Source organism: the organism of the source record quoted next, unplaced genomic scaffold (assembly GCF_019419815.1).
Source record: "Pyrus x bretschneideri cultivar Hongxiangsu unplaced genomic scaffold, Pyrus_bretschneideri_v1 Contig7, whole genome shotgun sequence".
In the NCBI taxonomy this organism is placed as follows: domain Eukaryota; kingdom Viridiplantae; phylum Streptophyta; class Magnoliopsida; order Rosales; family Rosaceae; genus Pyrus; species Pyrus x bretschneideri.
Window position 1 is genome coordinate 6,278,017 of NW_025999809.1, and position 25,619 is coordinate 6,303,635.

Below are 25,619 nucleotides of genomic sequence, written 5' to 3' on the forward strand. Positions count from 1 at the left end.
TCCCTCCCCGAAACTCTGGTCCCCAAAGTCAACGTCGGCCATTGCAATTTGCTTGCAGGCAAAGCGTTAGTCCCACGCAGCATCATCGCCATGTGTACGTATCTTTCATCACCAGAGAGCCTCACAGCAAAAGGGTAATACCAGAAAGCATAGGCGCACTGCAGACTGCACCGCTCTCCTTTAGAATCCGAATCTTTCCACCTTTCTATTTTTCTTTCCATTTCCTTATCTTTTTCTAAACCTTTTAGTTTGATAAGTTGATTTTCTTTTTTTGTGGTTTTGATTGGTATAGTTCGATTCGTTTCAGATTTCCCATTTCTTTATCTTTTCTTCTGCATGCCTCATTTGTTCAAATCTCTCTTTAGCTGCTAGCCTTCGCTGAAAAATCTGTTCTTTCTCGTTCTTGATCAAGCTTTCTCTTGGGATATTTGAGATTTTCACGGCTGCAATGTCTTTCAGAGGGCTCGGTCGGGTACTCTCTCTCTCTCTCTCTATATATATATATATGTGTGTGTGTGGGTTTTTGAAGCTTCTATATGGTTTGGTTTAACTGTGGGTTTTGTTTAGTGACTTAATTTTATTTAAGAGCTCATGATTTTGTATTAAATCCCATGTTTCCGTAAAGATAATTCAGTCTGATGTAGCTTTGGATGAACCCAATAAATTGTATTTAGTATCCACACGGTTCTCGAGGAATTTTTTGCATACGTGAGTTGAGCTAGTTAATCAGTGCGGTGTTTCCCGCACCATATTGGAATCCTTCCTTATATATTAGAGTAGTTTGAAATATTGCTGTGTGATCGTTGTATTAGACTTCCAAATTTTTCGTGGTCCTGATGGCCAGACAGAGGATAGATGTCTAGGCAAGCTAGTTACTAAGTTTTCCTTAGTATTGGGTTAAATTATATAACAGCATTGGATGTTTTTGTTGATTTTCCAGCCAAATGCTTCATGTGCCATGGGGGTTTCTGATGAGAGCAAGAACACTTTCATGGAGCTGCAGAGGAAGAAGCTTCACCGCTATGTGATATTCAAGGTTGATGAGAAGAAGAGAGAGGTTGTAGTTGAAAAGATTGGTGGTCCGGCGGAGAGCTATGATGATTTTGTGGCAGCTTTACCTGATAATGATTGTCGATATGCCGTATATGACTATGATTTCGTAACTTCTGAGAACTGTCAAAAGAGCAAGATCTTCTTCATCGCATGGTTAGTTTTTCCCTTTAATCTCTTCACCATATGATTTATCACTATGGACTCAAATCCAGACGCAGATTAGGCTAGTTGGCCAGATCATTACGTCTCCTCCTTGCACTTAAGTTCGGAATCCTGCTCCCCGTAGATTAGTCACATTGTTGAAAAAAGAAAAACTATCACTACCAGGCTGTTTTCTTTTGGTGATCCACACATGTATGAATTGAAAGGTCTGAATGATCAACTCTACAATCAGTTGTTAGAATCAAGAGGTCTTCAAATCGTTCATTTGAAAAAATTGAAACTCTTCTTTGTTAGATGATCATTATACTTATCAAAAATATAAAGTCTTGATCAATGAAGGAACAATCACAAATTTTGATCCCAATTCCGAAGTCGCAATATTTCAATCCCGTGCAGTTATTTGCAAATACAAACCTCTTTTTTTTTACAATAAATCATCCATACGGTTGCACTTGCTCCCTTAATTTGGTATCCAGTTTTATGATCCTTTCATATAAACTCAGTGGTGCAGGATACTATTGATGCAAGTTTTGGTCCTAATAAACCAGAACTTTGTGCGCTTGGAAATTCAAATAGTTGTTCTGTCTTGTGCTAAGTCATGATTATTTACATAATAATGCTCAGGTCCCCTTCGGCCTCTCAAATCCGTGCGAAGATGCTCTACGCCACATCTAAAGACAGGTTTAGGAGGGAGCTGGACGGTATCCACTACGAGATTCAGGCTACTGACCCAACAGAGATGGATCTTGAGGTGCTCAGAGACCGTGCCCATTGAAATCTCTGCAGTACTAAAACACATCTTCCTTGGTCAATCAAAATCTCTAGGGTTCTGTAAGTTTGTTCTGCTGGCTTCACTATGTTAGAACCCATCACCGGCACAAAACTGCATTACTGTTGCTTGAATAAACTGGCAGATCAGTTAGCAGGTACAAAAAGTATGGTTTGATGTTATCTTCTTGTTTCAGGATTTAATTACCTTTAGGTGATTAAAACCCGAAAATTGTTGCTATATACATTTGGTCACTTATGGATTTATGTTTGCGGAGCAAGAAATACACCAAGTCATTGATCTTTTGTTCTTGAACAAATTCATAACCCGAAATATATGCTTAATAGGCAATGTAGACGGAAAGATCACCGAAGATCAACCAGGTACTTTAATACAAGGATAAACAACATAAAAATACAGAGATGAGTATCCGGTTTCTACTTTAATGTATTAAATAGTTATATAAAGACCGAAACAGAGAAAAATGAAAACACATCCTAAAATATTGCCCCACTTGATGAACAGAATGCACCCACCATTGCCTCGAACTTTCCGGCTGCAGCAGATATGCCATGGCAAGTAGACCGCAGTCTAGCTGGGAAAATTCCAGGCGGCACCAGAAATGTAGTAGGCATTAGGTCCGAAATTTGCAAAGAAGAAAGTGAGTAGAATACGACAAACCCTATCAAGTGATCCTGGTGTGTCCAATAATTGTAGAGAAATGCCACTATAAACATGAACACTGTCATGAAGAAGAATCCCATCACTTGAATTGTGAATCTTCCGATTTTTTCGATTAAGGCTGCAGTGAACAAGTATCCGGGTACCATACTGCATAGGGCGATAAGCGTTTGTGCCCCAGCAATCCTATAAACATCTGAAACGGCATTCAAAATTTTCGCATTAGGAATCCATCCGATGGTGCTGAAAATGTCTTTCTGAAACAGATTTTGGCTATAAAATGCAATATCAAGCAAGAACCATGTGCTTGCGATTCCAAGCAAGTGGAGTCCATGACGGTGTGTATAAACTCCTTAGAGAATAAACCAAAAGATTGCATGGTTTCCTTAGGCAGCCTGACGGGTTCAGCTTCGATGTCAACCTGCAAAACTTTTGCCATATCAGCATTAGCCTGGTTGACATTTTTCGCAACAAGTGCCGTGTAACAAACAGTTTCTGGCATCTTCAAGCGTCAGTAGTAAGTTAGAGCGGCCGGAAGTGCTCCAACCATTAGAATGATTCTCCAAGGGTTGCCTGCTTCTGGGACAGTTGAACCAACTGGATCAACTTCATAAGCTGGAGCGTTGAACTTGGCCTCGAAAATCGCAGAGATGAGCATTGCAAACAACCCCCCTGCTAGAATTCCAAACCCCTGCATGGCAAACACCGCCGCAACAAAGGCACCACGAGTCTTTTTATTTGCGTATTCAGACATTATGGTGGCGGAAAGAGGGTGGTCATCACCAATGCCAAACCCTAGCCAGAAATGGAAGAAACAAACCCTGGTCATTGCAGCCTTCGCGTTGTGCCCAAAGGAGAGCGCGGAACCAATGGAGCAAATGATCATGAGCATAAGAGTCATGCCATACACTTTTTTTCTCCCATTTTGTCACCAAGCCAGCCGAAGACCACTTGCCCTGCCAATTTGCCCACAAGCGCCACGCCATTGACAGCCGCTGTCACATTTGGAGGCAATGTGCCCGGTTTTGGTGAGCCTTCAACATGGTAGTATGTGCTGCCAAGCAATTTGGTGACGAGGGATATGCAGAAGAGGTTGTATGCGTCGGTGAAGAATCCCATTCTGGCGATTACAATTGCGGTGAAATGGTTCCATTGTGTTTTTTGCAGTGTCAAGTGCATTGAGCACATGCAGTTGTTCTTTGGCCATGGATTTGCTTTGCTTTGCTTGGTTTGATCTCTCTCTTGCAAACTCTATTGCTCTGGTTCTCAATATGCAAGAACACAAACGGTTAGATTACATTTACATAACAATGTATGAATAAAGAATGATTTAAATGTGAAGTTGATTGATAAACACAGAAAATTAAAGCACAAGAGTTTCACATTTCTTGAAGAAACTTATAAGAAGTCGGCAAAATTCACAGAGGATATAACTAATAGTTCCCTGAAACTATATGTGCAATACGTTGGTTCTTATTAAACAACGGATGTGCATTGATAATGTTGAAAATACATGCTAATAACACATTTGTACATTTTATTACGGACAATGATATTGACATATTATCGATGACATAACGACATTTTGTTGATTAATAAAGAACGGGCATCAGCTCCATAGCCGGACAAATCATGTTTCATATATAATTTGAAAGATCGCATGTTGTAATATATAGGATGGGATTAAAATAATGCCTAGAATTAATTTATAAAAATTAAAAAAAAGGTAAATAAAATATGAAAAACATGCAGCTTCATCAAGAAGAAACAAGAACATGCATGCGTGGAGCTGTAGCTTTTTTTTTTTCTAACCTGGATCTTCTCTCTCAACCTACAGAGACTCCCACTCCACGAGAGATCTAGAGGGAGGGAGGGGGGGGGGGATAGGTAATGGTGTAGGGCAAGCCGGGCATGAGAATTTATAAGGGAAGGGCGTTTCGCCGAGCAACCGGAATATTACAGTGATGCATTTTTCCCCTCCATTTTAGCTAGCTGTTGTTTCTCTGTAGACCCTTCTGTTCAACGAACTTAAGACATCCTTCAGTGGTATGTTCCAAATGTCAGGGAGTTTCTAGTAGTAAATAGAAAGTAGCCAAAACCGAAAACAGAAGCAGGTGAAGAGAGTTTCAGTGGTATATTCCCCTCCATTTATGCAGTTCAAATTTACGTCTTTAAATTGGATCGGTCCATTGGGGTAGTGAAGAGGTGAGAAATACTGAACGAGGTAGGGAGCCTTGAGGAGATGGCTACCATGGTTGAAGAGGCTAGGCTTGCAGGGGTTTCAGAAATAGCAGAAGCAGATGAAGGGAGGGAAGAAGATTGGGTGTTTGCCATTGGGTTGTGTTCGGGCGAAGATTTCTCCGGAGAGGGCTCCTCGGCTCTCAGCACAGCTCCCCAAGGGATTGACACTTTGGATGTATAGTCGGGCTCTTGCTAGCTGATGTGCTACAACAAGATGACATAGTTAGTTCTGAAAGGTGCCTTTGTGAGGCCTTAAGTGTAGGCCTTGAGGCTCGCAATCAAAACTAACTAAGTGCTAGGCGTGCCACTGCTATCTCAGTGTGGCAGATGTAGAACAAGATTGTGTTTAGTTAATTACTTGCGCCCCAAGATACTCAGACTTCTTGTTATCAAAGGATTGTCGTGGATGGGTTAAGTCCGCATTAAGTTCTTTTTCTTACCTTGTGACCAAGGACTTTTAGTTCATAGTCTTGTATATAGCAGATGTAGAACAAGATTGTGTTTAGTCGATTACTTGCGCCCCAAGTTACTCGGACTTTATCAAAGGATTGTCATGGATGGGTTAAATCCATTTTAAGTTCTTTTTCTTGCCTTGTGACCAAGGACTTTCAGTTTATAATTTTGTTTATTCGAATGAGGGGAGTCTAGATCCCTTAAGTCATCTGTTTGGTTCTTGATTGGTTTTAAATGAAAGCATATCCGTTAAGCTGACCAGATCCAGATACAAATAAGACTTTTAAAGTAGGAAAACATGCGGAAATGACTTGAATACATGCTACAGAATGCAGGAGATCTATTATCTTAGAAAACACACAAAGAACTTTAAGCAAGATTTCAGGTAAGGTTGAACTTCTTGCAATCACTTCTCTTTGAGTTTAAAGAGGTTTCTATGCTAAAAAGGGATGGATGGTAAACCAGTATACACAAAGGAATCGATACTACGCCACTAGGGGTGATAGCAGAGCTTTTAAACAAGACCAAAAAAAAAAAAAAAAACTTTTGTAAGGGAGATATCCTAAAAAGGATTGAGATCTGGGCTAATTACAGTTTTTAGATGCAAATCTGGCTTGAGAGCAGAGTTTGTATGTTTGTTTGTTTAATTGGTTGAGTGTCCTTGTTTTTGAGGCCTCTTCCTCCTTTTATAGGCAAATTAGCTTGATTGCAATGACTTTGCTCTTGCCCGAAAGCATTTGGAGGGTAGTGAGTCATCAGCTTTTTACTTGTATTGCCACTGAAATGTGCTTTTTGGCTGATTGTGAGTTAGTTCCCATCACTTGACATTTAAATCATAGGCACATGGCCTATGCATTAAAAAGGCGCCAATTTGCCTCTGGGCTTGATGCTTGGGCTTTGGCTAAGTCTTCTTTTAGTTGGTATTTCTAGGCTTCTACACACTTGCAGCCCAATGTTCAAATATTAACCCAAACAAGTTGAGTTTAGGGCATTAGCTGTTTAAGCTCTCGATAGTCGATACCATATAAGAAAAATAGACAGAAGAAGAACATGACTGAAGGACAAGATTACTCGATGGTCTTGCCTGTTGATATTGATACGTACATGTTGTTATACATGAAAAACGTACCCTTTGTCTGGCTTTGTAAAAGCCAGGACCTAGACTCAAGTGAATACAACAAAGTAGGAAATCGAAAAGTAGGCTTTTTCCCTCCCCAAAATTAACAACAGGCTTACATTACAAGATTATTTCCTGCACACTGCTAACAGATCCAACCTACACAACTGGAACTGTCCTGTTGTTATAGTCTGAGTGCTCCAACTCCACTGCCACGCTTTCGCTTTCTTCTTCGTTCTCACCCGACATCTCCTCCAACGACCTCCCATTCGATTCGGGCACCAAGAAAGTGAACAATATCCCCAAGAAGTTGACCACACCCAGCGCGATGAGCGAGTTTTTAACCCCGATGCCTGCAGGGTACCCTGCATCTGCCTTGGCCTTATCTTGGTTCTGAGCCAAGTACAAGAAACCGAATGCACCAACTATGGCGCCAAGCTTCCCGGATGCAGCTGAGATTCCATGACAAGTAGACCGGAACCTAGCTGGGAAGATCTCAGCCGGCACAACAAATGTTGTTGCATTAGGACCAAAGTTTGCAAAAAAGAAGGTCAATGAGTAGATCGCCACGAACCCAATTCGGTTGTCCTTGTGAGTCCAGTGATCATAGGGAATAGCCAGTGCAAACATGAACACTGTCATGAAGAAGAATCCCATCAACTGAATTGCAAATCTTCCAATCCTGTCAATGAGAGCTACCGTAAACCAGTAGCCCGGGACGGTACTGCACAATGCAATAAGAGTTTGCGCCCTTGCGATTCTGTAAACTTCTTCAATAGCATTCATAGTCTTTGCAGGAGGAATCCATCCGATCGCACTGAAAATATCCTTTTGGAACAGATTTTGGCTGTAGAATGCAATGTCAAGCAAGAACCAAGTGCTTGTTGTTCCAAGCAAGTGAAGTCCATGGCGGCGCATAAACTCCTTGGAGAACAAAGCAAATGTATTAGCAGTCGGCTCAGCCTTCTGCGGTTCTGCTTCAATTTCAACCTGCAGAACCTTTGACATGTCGGATGCAGCCTGTTGCGCATTCTTTGCAATCAGGGCGGTGTAACGGGCAGTTTCAGGCATCTTCATGCGCCAGTAGTAAGTCATTGCGGCTGGAATTGCTCCTACCATCACAATAATCCTCCACAGATAGTCCGCTTGTGGAACGGTTGAGGCAAGTGCATTGACCTCATATGTTGGAGCATCAAACAACGCTTTAAATGCGGCCGCAGAGATGATAGCAAATATTCCACCAGCTAAAATTCCAAACCCCTGCATGGCAAAGACAGCGGCAATGAAAGCGCCTCGAGTCTTCTTGTTAGCATACTCAGACATGATTGTGGCAGAGAGAGGGTAGTCACCGCCAATACCAAACCCTAGCCAGAAGCGGAAGAAACAAAGCGTTGACATAACGGACTTTGGGGTATGCCCAAATGAGAGACCTGAAGCAACAGAACATATGACCATAAGCATAAGAGTCATTCCATAAACTTTCTTCCTTCCCATCTTGTCACCAAGCCAGCCAAAGAAGAGCTGGCCTGCCAGGGTTCCACAAAATGCCACACCATTTACGGCAGCTGACACATTCGGAGGCAATATCCCAGGCTTCGCTGCGCCTTCAACGTGGTAGTATATGCGGCCGAGCAACTTGGTCACCAAAGATATGCAGAAGAGATCATATGCATCTGTGAAGAATCCCATTCCAGCAATGATAATTGCAGTGAAATGGTACCATTGTGTTTTTGCTACATCAAGCGCATTAAGCACCTGTAATTGCTCTCTAGCCATGGCTAAGCTAGCTTTTACAAATTCTCCTTCTCTTCTCTTTCTTTCTGACCAGCTTTTTTTATCTGCACAAATTGAATAAGAGTGAGAAAATGAAAAAAAAATACTTCTTCTGCGGAAACCGCAAGTATAATATAAAATATTTGAACAATAATTTGAAGAGAATAATACAACAATTTATACTGGTTTGGCTTTCGCTACATTTAATTTGAAGACAGAAAAAAATTTTACTAATAACAAAATTAGTATTTAAACTCTCACAAACCTCAAATCGCAAATACATCTACATCATGATTAACACAGATTTGCTATGAGTGATAATTAATCTGTCAATCTTCAACAAAGGGGGAAAATCTAACAACTGTTCAACATCAACAAGGGAGTTTGAAAATTGGACTCTCAACTCTGACAGGTCACCAGTAAGACTACGAGACCCGTTGGTCGTATGTTGAAAATATATTCAACCACTTCACTTTATGATTTTTGACTTTCAAATATTCTTATTTTTGCTAATTTATGTCACTAATTCATCACGCATCAAGATGCTAGTGAACATTAACAAAAAAATAATAAAAGATATTATAATAACTAATCACACACACTAAAGAAATTTTATTTGCATCCCAAAACAAAAAGTGGACCTTTTTATTTGAGCATGAAAAGTGAAATGATCTTCTGGAAATTAAAAAGGCAAAAACCTCGATGACAACCGGGAAAGTAGAAGAAAAGGCAAAAACAACAATGAACTCTGCCTCATTCTGTCGCTGAAGAAATATTTGTCTTTTATTCAGATTTTTCTCAAAGTGAAAAAAAACTCTTGTAGGGGAAAACCCTCACAAAACACGGGATCCGTGATATTTTGTTTCACACGATGCCATACTAATTTTTCTTTTCTTTTGTTTTTTTTTTTTGGAGAACGATGTCAAACTAATTTAAAAGGAAAACTAATAAAAAAGTTTTGAAAATTTTGAGTTTTAACGATAACGACAAAATAAGGGTAAAGTGAATAGTATCAAAATTGACATTTTAATATAAAAATATAATTTTTCGTTAAAGTGATTAACAGTACTGTAAACTTTTCGTTAAAACTCCCTAATTTAAATCGACGTAAGAGTTGTCAAACACAAATCCTTGAGGAACTACCCCACACAAGCAGACAAACAGATGCCAATTTTTTATCTCTAAAAATAATTCAAAAACACAAATTATATTAAAATTTTCAACCTTTGTCTCTCCAGCAATATCGAACCACAGAATTAATTTAAGTTTTTTAATCTTTGCTCTCCAAAGACACTGACTCGTTGACCTGTAAACCTTAAGCACTTTACATTACCCTTCAAACAGAGTGGCCACTATTTTTCCAGGGATGTTGAACCAGATTTCTTCGGATTAAAATGATCAAAATAGTAATTTAATTGGCTTAAACTAATATTTACAGCTATTTACAGGTGTAGATTATGAATGTGATTAATTAGTTTGGACGGCTACAAATCTTTGATAGTCTAAATTCAGAAGAAGATAATGGTAAATCCAAAACTCAGATTTAATACTACTTTTAACTTATTTTTCTAACTTAGTTGCATCTGATGCACAATGGGTTTCTAAAAATTCTCTCTTTCCTACATCTCTGCTAAGACCCCTAAAAAGGAAGATAAAGGCAATGAAAGGGGGTGTTTTTAGAGTGAAACACAGAAAACTAAACTCTGATCTGGTACCTGGAAAGGCTGTAAAAAAGAGGGGATTTTGAACTTAGACACAAGGGGCGGGCAAACCGTCCTGATTAACTAACTGACCAAACTCACGTTTCTAAGGTTTTTAAATCAGAAGTGGGACAACCCATGTGGAAATTACAGAAGGGAAGAGAACCCATGAATGATATGTATGAAAAAGCTATAAATTGTATTGATTCCCAATGACAGAGAAAACCGTACTTTGCACTTTGCACTTTTCACTGAGCTTGCATTTTGCATGCGTGATAGAGAATTATGCATGGAGAGATTAATGGGCTAATTACAAGAGCAACAACAATGGAAGAAAATATTAAGCACAAACGAAGAAGTTTAATCTCTAATTAGCTAAATTACTTCATTTAATTTGCAGACTAACCTGTTCGGATTTTTGTTTGTTGAGAGAGAGAGAGAGAGAGAGAGAGAGAGAGAGAGATGAAGAGATTTGGTGGTGACAAAAGGAAAAGGTAGAATGTGAATATTTATAGGCAACGGCAGCAGCCAATGCGTTCACACAAAGAGTAAAGTATGAACTTCTACAGGCATATTAGTAGTGTTATTCACACAGTCATTTCGATCTATCATACATTTATATGAATTTTTAATCATCAGATTAAATGAATGAAATAAGATCAAACGATAAAAATTAACAAAAAATGTAAAAATAAAAATAGATGTTTAGATAGCTATCTTTCTTTCAAGATTCTCCCCCCGTCCAGTTTTATTTTTTAAGTCAACCGTCTCACCCTGTCTAAAGTCTCACCTTCTACGTCGTTCTTACGACTATTGGTTTGGCACTTGTCATTTGGTTTCACACAGACCCATTGTTTTGCTTATTCCTTTTTTTTTTTTTTTTTATAGTAATGCTTGCGAATTGGAAAATGCTAGAATCAACCGCCAAACGTTTAATAATATCTAGCCAATAATGCAAGTAAATTCTGTTAATAATTTTTAGCCATTGATGCATTTTTTCTCATAAAAACGATGGATCATATTCGGATTTTTCATTTATATTGGTTCGTGTTCGGTAATTAATTGTAGTGAGTCCTATTGTTTGATTATGTAGCATATGGACCTAAGCCAAGGGAATGTTTTGGTTGTGTTGTATCTCATGCGAAAATGTAAACTAGTCGAGTCAGAATATATATCACTCTGGATTGTTTAACTATTTTTAAGTTGGGTTTAAGCTTGGTTTGCTTCTAATACAAATCAAGCTTGAGCCAGATTAAAATTTTCAAGCTTGATACCGAACACAAATTGTTTCAAGCTATTTACTACAAAAAATTGATCTGTTTTTATAACAAAAATTTGCAATTTACAATTTCAAACATGATCTTCCATTGCAAGCCAATTAACTTCTTGAACATAATCTAGTTTGAATTCTCCCTAAAAAGTATGAGTTACTCAAGTTTTACGAGCAGAACAAGCTTGACTTGTTTTTTATCGAATCAAAGATAAATTTGACTAATCTCTTTCACGAGCAGAACACAAATCTCTATATGTGTACAAGTTCAAGTTGTTTTTAACCCGATTTACAGTCTTACATGAAGGTATCATAACATATCTCAATTGCATGCTAATTGCTCCTCAGAAAATTGTTTCTTATTATATATATCCAACAACGAGTCACATTCCGTGGATTATAATAAAGTAGTCGACGACTCAACGCGTATGGAATGAATCAGTTGTTATTTAAGACTTCTGAACACCATGTCATTTTCATGAGTCCCGCCGTAATAGGGAATAGATTGGAAAGCTCTCTTTTTAATACTTTTCCACACTTTTAATATTATAGTATCTATTCCACCAAAAATAAAAAATATTCATAGTATTTGTTTTATTTGTGTCTGTATAATGGCATAGCGTGTATTTGAGGTTGAAAGAACAGAGATAAATATTATAAAGGTCAGAGACATTTTGTTAGTGGTAGATTGTCATGGTGGTTAATGTTATTATTTTTCATTTGCTATATAACAATTCATATTTTTTCTGTTTTTCAACTCACAGTTTGGTAGTATTCATTAGGTGTTTGATTTGAATATCATGAATAATTGTTAGATACCAATTTATTCTCTTGTTAATTAATGAAAATATGTCAGTGTACAAAAATAAAATGGTAAAACTATTTGTAATAAATAAAAATAAAAATACAAATGAATTAGTGAGAGGGGAAGTTTCTGATCACATACTAGGAGTCAATATTGGTTCCAATTATTGTGAAATCTTTGTATTTTCTAAAGATAGTCAACATCTAGATTAGAGAAAATAAGAGCTCTACGTTTCCTATAAAAACCACTAGCATTTGTCTCTTTCCAATACTTCAGTCCAAATTTCAACTTCTCCTTGTTGGATAGAAAACGGCAAATTTCAACATCTCCAATCGTCAATCATAGTCCTCATCCTAGATATTAACAACAAGATATTTGCGTTCATGGAAACCCTCAAGTATAGTTTTCTTTAATTTGTTTTTCGTTCCGTAGATTGTTGAAAACTGATTGCAATAAACAAACCATATATAATCAATATTTTACCTAGGTGTTCTTTTATTTTTGGTACTTTGTTTTTGTACTTTGTAATAGATTGAATTCTAAGAAGTAAATCTGTTATTTGGTCGAATCATTTTGGAGTTTAATAATTTAAGGATCCAATCTATTTTGTTAAATTATCAAAATCAATGAGAATTGGACTTGATTTGTCTTCTTAGATGCACTAGATTAAATTTTAAACAGAATTTTTTTTAAACAAATGATATTATCTACATTAAGAATTGAATTTCTATTTAATTTTTTAATGAATATGGTTCATTATTTTCTCTACCATAAGCATAGTTGTTGAAAAGTGTGAGCTGCCTAAATTGTTGCTTGTTTATATCACATGGAAAATAGAGTGAATCATTTTTGCAAACTACAACTTCTTGATTGCCCATTGTGTAATATGTCATGCTTTGAAAATTGCCTTTAGACTTTTGAGTCCCTTATTGTGGCTGTCCTCTATTGTCGAAAATGAGTAGCCTAATTCGCCAAAGTCTATTTTTGCGATCAATGCGATTCATTTCATTTGATGTTGTCCATTGACTTCCCAAGTCTCCAATATCCTGATGGTCCTTGTTAGTGTTAGCTGGCTTTACTGCATTGACTTCAACGCTTGTCCGCAAACATAATGCTCTCGTGATCGCACCATCATGCATGATGGAACAATTATTTTTTTTTTCTTTTCGTTTCTTATGGGGCCGCTCAAGGAACTATATAAACCCAAGGTTCTTAAAAAAAAGTTAGACGCTAGTCGGGCGGTGGGCTGGCGTCTAAGCGGATTTAGATAAATTTCTTGTATATCTTGTAAATAAGTGCATATTGACACTTACAATAAATTATACTTGTATGAAATCCATAGATAAGATAATAAAAAAATGATAAAATGCAAAAAGAGTATCCAACAAGTCCATAATTTAAAAACACATTAAGCATATATGCCATATAACCATGGTGATGAGTATTGTAGGATGACACATGTACAACAAGTTCAAAATTTTAAACAACTTAGACTTAGATAGGATTTTTTTTTTTTGAAATTTCATTAAAAAAAAAAAAAAGGCCTAGCTCCGCCTAGCATCATAAAACCAATTAGCAATATAAAAAATAGCCCAACTTACTTATAAGACTATGCAAAATCTCTTTTCCCACCAAAGTGAGATTCAACACTTTTCCTCTTCTACTCTTACACTTCTCGGAAGCGCACAACACCCTTTGTACAAGAGTGTAGGAATGGTTACAGAGCATAAACAACTCACACTCCTAGTATTCTTTTTTCTTTTCCTATATTTTGTTGGTTTGAACCATAAATAATTCCTCACTCGATTACCTGACTCCAAAGTTATATTATATGTGTATTTTTAACCGTTGATTATTCTTTTGCTCCAAATAAATTAAAAAGAGGTTGGCCTTCTTTTGTGAGTATTTCTCCCTTCGATAGCGGGTGAGTGACTATTTTATCGAAATTCCGAGCACATAGCTGTGGAGGAAACACGGTTGATCCTAGGAAGTAGTTTTTGCTTTTGAAGGTTCAAGGGTCAAGGGATTTAGGGTTTTTTAGACAGATTATTGAGATTAGCATAACTATTCACTTTGATCATTATTGACGATGAAAATTAATAAAAGTGATCTCTGAGTTTGTCTATCGTAAATTATTTTGATTCTTCCATGAAAAATCTGTCGGTATCCTCATTAAATTGTTTTGTGAACGGCCACGTGACCACTTTTAAAGGGTATTTTTGTCAAACCAACTCCTTCACTTAATGAGTATATTGATAGATTTGTCACGAAATGATCAAAATGATTTATAGTGAACAAACTCATAAACCATTTCTATAGATTTTCATTGTTAGAAACCAAAATAAAGAGTAATTATGCTAATTTCAGGAATTATTTTGACTAAAAAGTCAAAATTTTGACAGTAGATTGCCCTAATCAATTTAGCTAAGTTAATGTTTGCTTAAGAGTTTGCTTACTTAGAAACTTTGTGCAGGAAGAACATGGTGAATTCATAACGCTTTCTGAGTTGACGTGAGCACTAATGTGTGCGTAACTCTCATTGTGATACATGCTCGATCTACGTGATTGAAGACCTCTAGGGTTGTGATCAGTTTGGCAATTCGCATTTTACTAATTAGTGAGGTAGGTAGGTCAACCCAAAAGAAAAAACCGAAAAACACCTGCCAACCCCAAGTGACCACTCTAATCGGAGACGAAATCTTCTGGCTCAAAGCTTTTTGTGTCCTCTGTGTTATCTATCTCATTTATTGATATTTGGTGTAACGTCCCACATCGCCCAGGGGAGTGATCCTTATATGTATATTCACATCTCTACCTAGCACGAGGCTTTTTGGGAGCTCACTGGCTTCGGGTTCCGTTGGAACTCCGAAGTTAAGCGAGTAGCGCGCGAGAGCAATCCCATGATGGGTGATCCATTGGGAAGTTGCTCGTGAGTTCCCAAAAACAAAACCGTGAGGGAATGGTAAGCCCAAAGCGGACAATATCGTGCTACGGTGGTGAAGTGGGCCCGGGGAGTGGTCCCGCCCGAGCCGGGATGTGACAATTTGGTATCAGAGCCTAACCTTGGTCGCGTGTGTGCTGGCGAGGACGTCGGGCCCCTAAGGGAGGGTGGATTGTGACATCCCACATCGCCCATAAGAGTGATCCTTAAATGTATATTCTCATCCCTACCCAGTATGAGGCCTTTTGGGAGCTCACTGGCTTCGGGTTCTATGGGAACTCCGAAGTTAAGTGAGTAGCGCACGAAAGCACTCCCAGGATGGGTAACCCATCGGGAAGTTCTCGTGTGAGTTCCCAAAAACAAAACCGTGAGGGCGTGGTCGGGTGTGACAACCCGTTCCAAATTTTACGTTTTTATTTTATTTTAAAAGCGTGAATTTACAAAATTGCCCTAGAGGCAATGACTTTGACTTCCGTTGACCATCGACTTGAGAGATGTGAGACTTATTCTTTAAACATATTCTCGTAGTACTCTTTGGTACGAACGTATAGGCAAAAGCCGTTTGCGAGTCCGGATTATAACGGTATAGTTACGGAGGTTCGAAATTGGTTATTCAAAGTTTAATGTTTATTTAAATTAAATCCCCACTTTGTGGGGGAGGCCCAAAATCAGAAATGGAGGGAGGAAAAAAAAAAAAAAAAAAGGAGGTGGTTTCCGTCCACCTGCACCCACCGCAGGTCCATCTTCCAAGGCCGATTCCGGCCAACTCCGGTGAAGTTTTTGGATGCCAACACCCCCATCTTGAAGCTCTCATTCCCCTCTACAAAACCCACCCAAGAACCACCTTGATTAACCATGGTATGGGGCGGTTTGAGGCCACGAAAGTTAACGAAAATCAATGGTGCTCCGGCCACCCTTTTCGATTTTCCGGCAAATCGGCAAAGTGATGGCCAATGCCACCACTTGGGCTTTGTAGCCTATCATCCCAGGAGCAAAACCCAACCAACCTTGACCCCGTTGGACCACCGTGGACGACGAATCGACGTCGGAAAGTTTTAGACACCCGCCGGCTTCGTGGGCAAAATTGACCATCTTCCGTCCACTTTTGGACTTCGTGGCAGGTATGAAAGTTGTTCCACTCATGGAGATCTTCATTTCTGTGAAGTTTGAGAATTTTTGGAAATAGTTGGATTTTCCGGCGAGTTGGGGCGGCCGACCGCCACCCGCGGCGGCGCGTGGCCAGTGGGCCGCTAATGCTATTTTTAGGCTATGTCAAATGTCTTGAACTCAGTTTTGTCATTTGAATGACGTAAGTTGATAGTTGGAACCTAAATTCGTTACGATGCGTTACTTGATAAAAATGTGAATCGATGATCCGACCGTTGGATCGTCACCAAAATTGGATACATTATAATACGTAATATTTAAAGATCATAGGAATTTACAGATTGGGAATCCGACTTACGGATCTTCCTGAATTGGATTTGTAAGTTAGTAAAATAAATGTTCACGACCACTTGTTTTAGGCAATTGGCGGAGATCTGACCGTTGGATCGTAATGAAATTTTAATATGTTATTCTAGAAACATATTGTGGATCGTTGGGAGTTACGGATTCGAAATCTGATATGCGGATCGTTGGGAGTTACGGACTTGTGGTCAATGGGTATCAAACTATTTTAGAATGTCGTTGAGGTTGTGTTTTATGTGAATTACGTATTCTACAGATAAGAGTTCTGAGATGTGATTTGATAATTGGCCACAGAGACCGATCATTCAGGACGCCTCGATGCGTGCGCTAGAGAAGTATAGCGTGGACTCTAGGTGAGTGGATATTTTCCTTTTTATTGTGCATATTATTGAGATTTCTTTCGACACTTTTAAATTGATTAGGTATATTACCTTTATATAATTATTGTGAATGCTTGAAGTACCTATATGAACTACGAATGGCTTGATCCCTATTTAGGGTACGTAGGCAGTCTAACGAGACGTTAGATGCAGCCATAAAATATTTGAGACAAAAGCCTTGCTTGGGAAATTGAGTAATGCGAAGGAAATTGGTAAAGGCAAGTTTTAGTTTTATGAATTAGTTTGTTAAATTAGTGTTAATTGGGTTGTCATGGATAATTATCCCTGAAAATAAGTAGTTGGGTGTAGGGCGTTATTGATTGTACACTTCTCACTGTATTGTTTATAATTGAAAATGCTACGACATGGTTAAGTATTAGATTGCATCATGGTATATTCATATGTATATTACTTGCATATAATTATTGGGAACGCTTTCAAGTGCAAAGGTGAACTCAGGACACCCAGGTAAGTTCAGGTGAGTTTATGGTACTAGTTGAATCGATCGCGTTATAGCATGACTACAGTTATGAGTTAGGCAACTTCGATACTGTCGTACTGGTTGCCATGAGTTGTACATGTTATATTGAGATGCATCGAGAGCTCATAAACCTGCACCCCAGTGTTAGTGCTCCCGCCCGTGGCCAGGGCACAGTCCTTCACATGATGTTCACCTCCCGCACCTTACGCTCACCTTGGATCCAAGGTAGGTGCACAGTCCTGTCGTACAGACCACTTTAGGTGGTTTCGACTCGTAGGTGACCCGCGATTATTCGCCCAGTCTTCACGTGATCGTAGCACTCGAGTGTATTTATTTACACCCAGTCCTGTCGTACAGACCACTTTAGGTGGTTCCGACTCGTGTGCAGGTATACTTATTGAGCTATATGCTAGCCAGGATTGATGAGATATGGATAAGTCGTACAGGTCACTATAGGTGACTCCGACTTATATACTAGCCAGGATTGATGAGATATGGATAAGTCGTACATGTCACTATAGGTGACTCCGACTTATATGCTAGCCAGGATTGACGAGATATGGATAAGTCGTACAGGTCACTATAGGTGACTCCGACTTATATGCTAGCCAGGATTGACGAGATATGGATAAGTCGTACAGGTCACTATAGGTGACTCCGACTTATATGCTAGCCATGATTGATGAGATACGGTTAAGTTGTACATGTCATTTTAGATGACTCTGACTGATATATCACTTTGTATTGATTTAGTTCATTTGGCCTACTTATTAATGTATGGTGGATTTGATGGCAAACCGTGGTTTTGGTCATTTCTGAGTGTGGTTTGGATATATGTATATATGTTGTACTGTTTTTGAGAAAACGATACGGGTTTTACATTTAGGGGCATTACTTTTAGAGAGGTAGTAACTTTGGGAAGCTTGGTTTTATTGCTTACTCACACCTTCTGTTTAGTGCCCTCCAGGTTTTAGCTGCTGAGTTTGTATCAACAAGAATCTGTGGCGAATCTTAGTATTGATGGATATTTTTGAGGGTATGATTCTTACTCATACTACTGTACCTTACTTATGCTCTGACATCGCGTGTGAAACGGGTTCGCTCCCACTCGTAGCGCACTCTGGTATTTAGACACTTTTAGATTCAAATTCATTCACTTTTTATACACTATCACATCTTATGGCTTCGTCACCTTCCAAGTGTCGGCCAGCACAGCTCGACTCAGGGTCCAAGTGGAATTTCTGGGTCGGGGTGTGTCATCGGGGCCCAAAGCGGACAATATCGTGCTACGGTGGTGGAGCGGGCCCGGGAAGTGGTCTGTCCTGGGCTGGGATGTGACCTTTGGCTATTTATTTAAGTTTCACTTAATAATGTTAACTCTTCAATTTATATTTTCAATTAAAAAAAATAAAAACTAAAGATAAATTAAGTTGAAAAGACAAGTGTCACTCAAGTACATGGGTCACAAAAAAGCCACAACGGGTTTTAGCCTTTAGGTGCATAAGATTTGAACTCCTCTGGAGCTAGTCTTAAAAGTCAACCGGCTAGTTCAGCCTTATTGGTTGTTAATGGTTAGATTTATTAATTGTTTGATGATTTGAAAAAAAAAAAAAACCATTAAACACACAAAATATGTTTCAAATAAATTATCTCATGTCATCTTTTATGTTAAATCTATGTATTTGAATCAACCCTAATCCGTGGGGCTTTGTTCTTCACTTTCAAATCTTGTATTTGTCCACTAATCCTCAAAGAAAAAAAAAAAAAAAAAAAAAAAGTAGGAAAATAGACCCTAACAGTCACTAATCACGCAACCAAACATACATGCTTTCACATGCACTACATGATATGAGTGGAGAATACACATTAAATAAAGAGTCATAAACTTTAGAGGGCAATAATAGAGGAGGTTAGGCTAATCTTTTATGTACATAACTATATATTACAGGATACGACGTTTTAATCTAAAGTCAAAGCACATATTAAATTGCTCATCTAAAGATAACACTTGATTATCTATAAAGCTGTAATATAAAGTCAAAGCACATATTAAATTGCTCATCTAAAGATAACACTTAATTATCACATGGGCTCAGTGTTTATTTACGGACGAAACATGAAATCAAATAAATCTTAAAAAAAAGAGAAAAGAAAAAGATAATATTTCAAGAGGCATGTAAAGTTTGGAGCAAATCTGCCAACGCAAAGCGTGCATAAAACTGTTATCAACTTATCTCATAACATGAGAGAGTCAATGAACTTATTTGCCCTTTCATTAAACCTAGGAGTCTAACAATAAAATAGAATAGAATTAAAGTCTAACAATCAGCCTACAAAGTCTACACATGATAACTTTGGTTTTGAAAGTGAAAACAAATTTAAAATAATTTTCTAGTTTTGAGGTCTAATTTTTATTGTATGTTTCTTTATATATTTTTTTCGTAATCTGTTTTCCACGTATCTCTCTTTTTTCTTATAATCTAACACAAACGTGATTTTTTTTTTAAAAAAAAACAAACAATATATATGCATGTATGAGCATTGGAGCCCTCAATTTTGAGACTTAATTTACAAACTAATAATTATAAGCCAATAAGAAATGTATACATCGACATAATGGACCTATTCATTACGCAAATTGTGCAAATTGCAAAGTTATAAGCAGCATCAAAGAATGAGAATACTTCTTTTGCTTTTACTTTCTTCTGTTCATGAACCACTAGTTTTGATTCTTTTGATGATCGAGTTACAACGTCTCTTTAAATGAAAATTGAAAGGTACTTACTCTTTACGAAAATAAAACATTATTTTAACGATACATTTAAGTTACTTGAACATAATCTTTATTTTTGTTCTCCTTTTGCTTATAAAAAGACAAATTTGCGATTGCAGATTGTTTGGGATGTCTAGAGACTCAAAAAGGATTTGGCAGTGGTAAGGTTCCATCCTGCATCGCAATCAGTAGGATCTAAACCTAATTTTGACCTTGCTGGTACGTTGTGATCATGATGATAAGAAAAGTTGTGATCAGGATGATCGTACTCCCAACTTTGGACACTACTTGGTACTTGATGTGGTCATATACAATGAACCAGCATCCTCGCCGGATCCATTTTCTAAGAATCCTAAAAATCATACAATCGTGTTCGTTCATCATATATCGTACGATCATAAAATAATTAAAATTTAAAATTCAAATATAAATAATACTTAACGAAAACTGACCGTACGATATATGATAAACGAACACGATTACGTAATCCCTACAATCCCTAAGAAATAGATTCGGCGAGGATCTGGTTAATATACAATAACAGATTTATAAAATTTTCCTTCGCATATTTAGTTAATAACTGACAAGTGGAAAGTTTGAATGACAATTTGACGAATTATCCTTTTAACCTATTATGTCTGAACCACTTTCAGACATTTGTCAAACATCTTGTCTCCCCAATAACTATGCTTAAGAAGAGGATATCCAAAAAGCATTGCAAAATCTTAATTAGCAAAATGGGTAATAATAGAAAAATTAAATTTGTAGATAAAATTTTAAAAATTAAATAATACAAAAGTTGATAATTAAATTCTTACTTAAGTTTTGAAAAATGTACGTATTTCTATTAATGATACATTATTTAGTTTGTAAATTTTATTTTCTTAGCATTAACATTAGAAAAATAATTGGAGGCGGGGGCCATGGGCAGAGGCATCATATGTCTATTGGTGTCCCTGACTTAACTCCTTCTGTGATGGAAAATTGATCTAATTATAAATAAACATTCCGAATTTTTTCTACCATCTCACATTTTCTAGTTATGTAATTTTTTTCATTAGTTAATGGTTTATAATTTTGACGTTCTAAATATCAATTACTAAAATTATGTTATTGGACAATAAATTAATAACATTGTATATTATACTAGGCGAGTTGTTAATTGTATTTTTTTAATACATGGGAATATCTTTTATATATAAAGCCAAATGCCAATTTTGGTGTCACTGGTTTCGACAAATTTTTTTGAACACAAATGCCCTCAAAACAAAAAAGTTAGTAAGAAGTTCAAAATAATACATCAAATAATATAGGGATATTTTCGTCATATAAACAGTTTTTTTAAATAATTATTATTTTATCATAGTGAAAATACCAAACAAGTCACCTTCCTTCCTGCGTGCAGACCAGCAGCTGCACTGCTGTTCTTATACTCCTCCCTCCTGCATTCTTCCACTGCAAAACTTAATTTCATCGTAACTTTTTCATACGGTAACGAAATCACGCAAGGTCGGAGCCTATAGATTCGTATCAGAACTCTCTTCCATCTGATATGACACCCACACCTCAAAATCAACTGTGTTCAAAGATTGGAGCCTAGAACAGTGACTTTTTTTGGCGGAGTTTTGCTGATTCCGGCCAATCCCACCGGAATTTGGACTCGGCCCAAGAGAGAAAGTTGATCCTCTCCTGACAATCTTTCTACCTATCTCTTCAATTTTCTCTGTCATTAATCAAACATTCAAACCGCGTAAAGATTTCCGAAAAATAAAAGTTATTTCCCACCAAGAATCAAAAACCCAGAAAAACACAATTGCCCAAAATCCAGAAAAACTGGGAACAATCACTGATTTGATGAAATCCCAATGAAGCAAATGAAGAATCCACCTCGATCTGGCCGTTAGCGGCGGCGATATGAAGAGCAGAGTGGCGGTCGTAGACGATGGAGTGGCCGAGGAGAGTTGGGTCTCTCTCTAACACAGCTTCCACGGTGTCCAGCTCCCCAAATTTTACGGCTCGGAACAGCCCATGTTCGTCACTCTCTCTGCAACTCAACCCCTGACCCATCTCTCTCTCTCTCTCTCTCTCTCTATCTCTCCTCCTCCTCTCTGTTTTTCTCTTATCAATGGAGTCAATGGGAGAACTTCATTCAGCAATATCTTTGAGCCACCTTTACCTGAAGGCAGAAGGTGGCGGCCTCCATTCCTCGCCGAATGAAAGGTTTCACATTTATGTATTTCCAAGTGTAGAGAGAGAAAGAGAAGAGGGAGGAGAGAGAGAGCTTTGGAGTTTGGAGCTGCCCGGAGCGAGACTGGGTGCTGACGAGTCAGTGTTCGGGCAGTCACTGGGACTGACTACGGGCAGCAGTCAGATATTTCTGGGGAAGTTGGATTAGATTCCGAAACAGTACGATGGGCCAACCAGCCACATCCCAGTTGACTAAATCAATCGCAGCCGTTGGGATTTTGACTCGATTCTTTGGCCGTTGGATTGGTAATAATTAGGCTGCTAATTTTGAATTATGGATGGTAATTTGATGTTAATTGTGTTTTACTAGGACAATGATTTGCCGTGTTTGAAGTTTGACTGCAGGCTTCGACAAAAATATTAGGAAAAAAATTGCCCCTCAATCAAAAAAATCCAACATCTTAATAGGCATGTAATGCCGTTTATAATAAATGTCTTTCACACTCGGATAATAATGTAATTAAATAAGTTGTCAGATAATTGTTTTTTTTTTTTTAACAAACGATATTATCTATACTAAGGGAAATGGATGGGCTTAGCCTCATAATGTTCTAACAATAATGTGATTCAATCAGTTTTTTTTTTTATAAAGAAGGCCTTTGGCATGTGAATAATAATGTGATTAAATTAATTATCAAATGATTGTTTTTTTTTTTTTAAATAAACGATGCTATCTACACTAAGGGAGAGGGGGATGTGCTTAGTCTCACAATGAGCTAGCAATAATGTGATTCAATCAATTGTTTATTAAATATTATTTTCTCTATTCTTAATGTAAATTCAATAGAAACCGATTTTATCATATAAATTTAGCTGCTTTAATTGGTTTATAAGGGGTTTCTTCTAGCATGATCTAAAATTATTCATGTACTTCAAATATTTGACTTTTCTTTTGTCAATTTACGCATATAAATATATTTAAAATGTGTAAATCACGCATAGTATGTTGTAATTCAAAAAATATCTTCTATATGCGCGTGAGCGCGTGCATGAAGGCTAGAGGGATATTAAGGTAAGAGTGCATGAAGAAAAATCAAGGCTAAGACTTTAGATGTGGAGATAGATGCGAAGGCTAATGGGATATTAAGGGAAGAAAAATCAAGGCTAAGACTTTAGGTGTGGAGATAAATATCTTAGCCACTATACCTAAAGTCCTTGTAATTATGAAATGGTTACTAGTGCAAAAAGAAAATCAAGGGAAGGCTGCAATAAAGCAGATGAATTATGCAATAGTTGTGAGTGCCACGTTCATTTCATCAAATCCTCACCTTCCCCACTAACATATTTTTCATCCTTGTGCTATAGACTTCTTAAACAAATTTGATATCCATGCATAGAAGTCATTCTTGAGGGCTATGGTTTAAAGTAGAGCCTCCTTCCTAAATCTTTCTTATCATCATTCTTCACCTTGAATCAAAACCCTACACGGTGAAAAAGTTTCCCACCTTCGCCTTAAAAATTCCATTTCTCCAAATTGGAGTTGCAATTTCTTCTTTGAAAGTCTAATTTCTTTTAGTGTGTTGAGTGCCCACGCCCAGAGGATTTAGTGGGGAACATAATGAAAAGTGGTGAACCCAACACTGTCACGCCCAACACTGCCAATATTGCTATGATGCTTTCATCCATTCATCCTTATCGTTCGTTAATTTTGCCCTTAAAATCAACCCTAGCCAGTCGGCACTTGATATCGCTTGTGGTTCCTGGAAAGTGCCAGACCTGACTTATGTTTGGTAATATTAGGAATTTATATCAGTGATGCAATGGATTTTGCTCCTTGATTTATGTTTATTCCACCTGGGTTGGCTGATGCACATTCTTCTGGCTTGAGAAAGGCAAATGCACTAAATTATGATCTTAAAAGAGATGAAATTGAGTTTCCACCATAAAACCAATTGGCAAAATGAGGAGTAGCCCAAGACCATATAAGCATATAGCAAACCTTGTCCCTCGCCAATGTGGGACAACTCTCAACACTCCCCCGCACGTATGATGGATTTTCAAGCCTACATGTGGACAACAACTGGGTGACGCGACGCGCGTGTGGCCGTTGGGCTTCACACGTGGACAACCTTGCTCTGATACCATGATGAAATTGAGGTTTCACCAATATGGGGAGTAGCCCAAGATCATATAAGCACATAGAAAACCTTGTCTCTCACCAATGTAAGACAACTCTCAACACGCCCCCACACGTGTGGCGGATTTTCAAGTCCACACGTGGACAACAACTGGGTGACGTGGAGCGCATGTGGCCGTTGGGCTTCACACGTGGACAACCTTGCTCTGATATCATGATGAAATTGAGGTTCCACCATAAAACCAATTGGCAATATGAAGAGTAGCCCAAGACCATATAAGCACATAGCAAACCTTGTCCCTCACCAATGTGGGACAACCTTCAACATGCCCCCGCACGTGTGGTGGATTTTCAAGCCTACACATGGACAACAACTGGGTGACGTGGCGCCCATGTGGCCGTTGGGCTTCACACGTGGACAACCTTGCTTTGATACCATGATGAAATTGAGGTTCCACCATAAAACCAATTGGCAATATGGGGAGTAGCCCAAGATCATATAAGCACATAGCAAACATTGTCTCTCATCGATGTGGGACAACTCTCAACAAAAAATAGAAAAGTGCATCCACTACTTATTATATGTTCAGCCGTCTAATGATAATTCTGTCTAAGAAATAGATTATGCCAGAGACTTGTGTAGAAAATTATATTTGGCTAGAGTAATCCTTTCATTGATACCTAAATACAATATATACAATTACATTCTCTGTACACCAAGAATTTCTTCTACAAGTTAGGAGTGCAATTGCAATTATAATTTAATTTTAACTAATTTATCATTTTTGTTTAACACTCCCTTTCAAGTTGGAGAATGGATGCAACTTGTGCAGCATAGTTGAAAACTTCTCATTTCCAAGCGGCTTCATAAACAAGTCTGCTAGTAGCTATGTTGTACCAACATGTCTAGTAGCCATCATGCCATCAACCCTATCACGTATAAAATGACAATCAATCTCAATATAGTGAGTTCGCTCATGGAAAATAGGATGGCCACTAAACAATGGAGTAATTGAAATGAAAAGCACCTGTCATTGTGATTGGAGCCTTGGCTCCACTCAGCAAAGATACAGACGGCAATTAGAGGTTAATGTATTCATCAAATAAGAAGGAGATGAGGTGGCGTGGTTCGTGGCTCTGCTGTCAATGATATATTGACCATGAGATGAATCAATCGTTAACAGCAAAATCATCGGTGGAAATGACATGGGTGATGCGAGAATTAT

The 25,619-nt window shown here is 38.0% G+C and overlaps 2 protein-coding genes, 1 long non-coding RNA gene and 1 pseudogene across 3 annotated transcripts; 1 reads left to right on the forward strand and 3 right to left on the reverse strand.

Moving 5' to 3' along the window:
* The first annotated feature begins 97 nt into the window (after positions 1-97).
* Positions 98-2,289, forward strand: LOC103958891 (actin-depolymerizing factor). The gene is made up of 3 exons (XM_009371213.2): positions 98-472; positions 941-1,206; positions 1,840-2,289. The coding sequence occupies exons 1-3, from the start codon at positions 449-451 to the stop codon at positions 1,988-1,990; spliced, it is 441 nt and encodes a 146-aa protein (XP_009369488.2). The 5' UTR covers positions 98-448; the 3' UTR covers positions 1,991-2,289.
* Positions 2,290-2,443: 154 nt separating this feature from the next.
* Positions 2,444-3,872, reverse strand: LOC103958918 (annotated as a pseudogene).
* Positions 3,873-6,410: 2,538 nt separating this feature from the next.
* LOC103958893 (inorganic phosphate transporter 1-4-like) lies at positions 6,411-10,513 on the reverse strand. Its single transcript, XM_009371216.3, has 2 exons — positions 10,356-10,513; positions 6,411-8,314 (listed from the first exon to the last, which is right to left on the reverse strand). The coding sequence occupies exon 2, from the start codon at positions 8,250-8,252 to the stop codon at positions 6,636-6,638; it is 1,617 nt and encodes a 538-aa protein (XP_009369491.2). The 5' UTR covers positions 8,253-8,314; positions 10,356-10,513; the 3' UTR covers positions 6,411-6,635.
* A 10,812-nt stretch (positions 10,514-21,325) lies between these two features.
* On the reverse strand, positions 21,326-22,786 carry LOC125472324. The gene is made up of 2 exons (XR_007254237.1): positions 21,957-22,786; positions 21,326-21,792 (listed from the first exon to the last, which is right to left on the reverse strand). It is a non-coding gene; the product is annotated as an uncharacterized LOC125472324 (long non-coding RNA).
* Between the last annotated feature and the right edge of the window lie 2,833 nt (positions 22,787-25,619).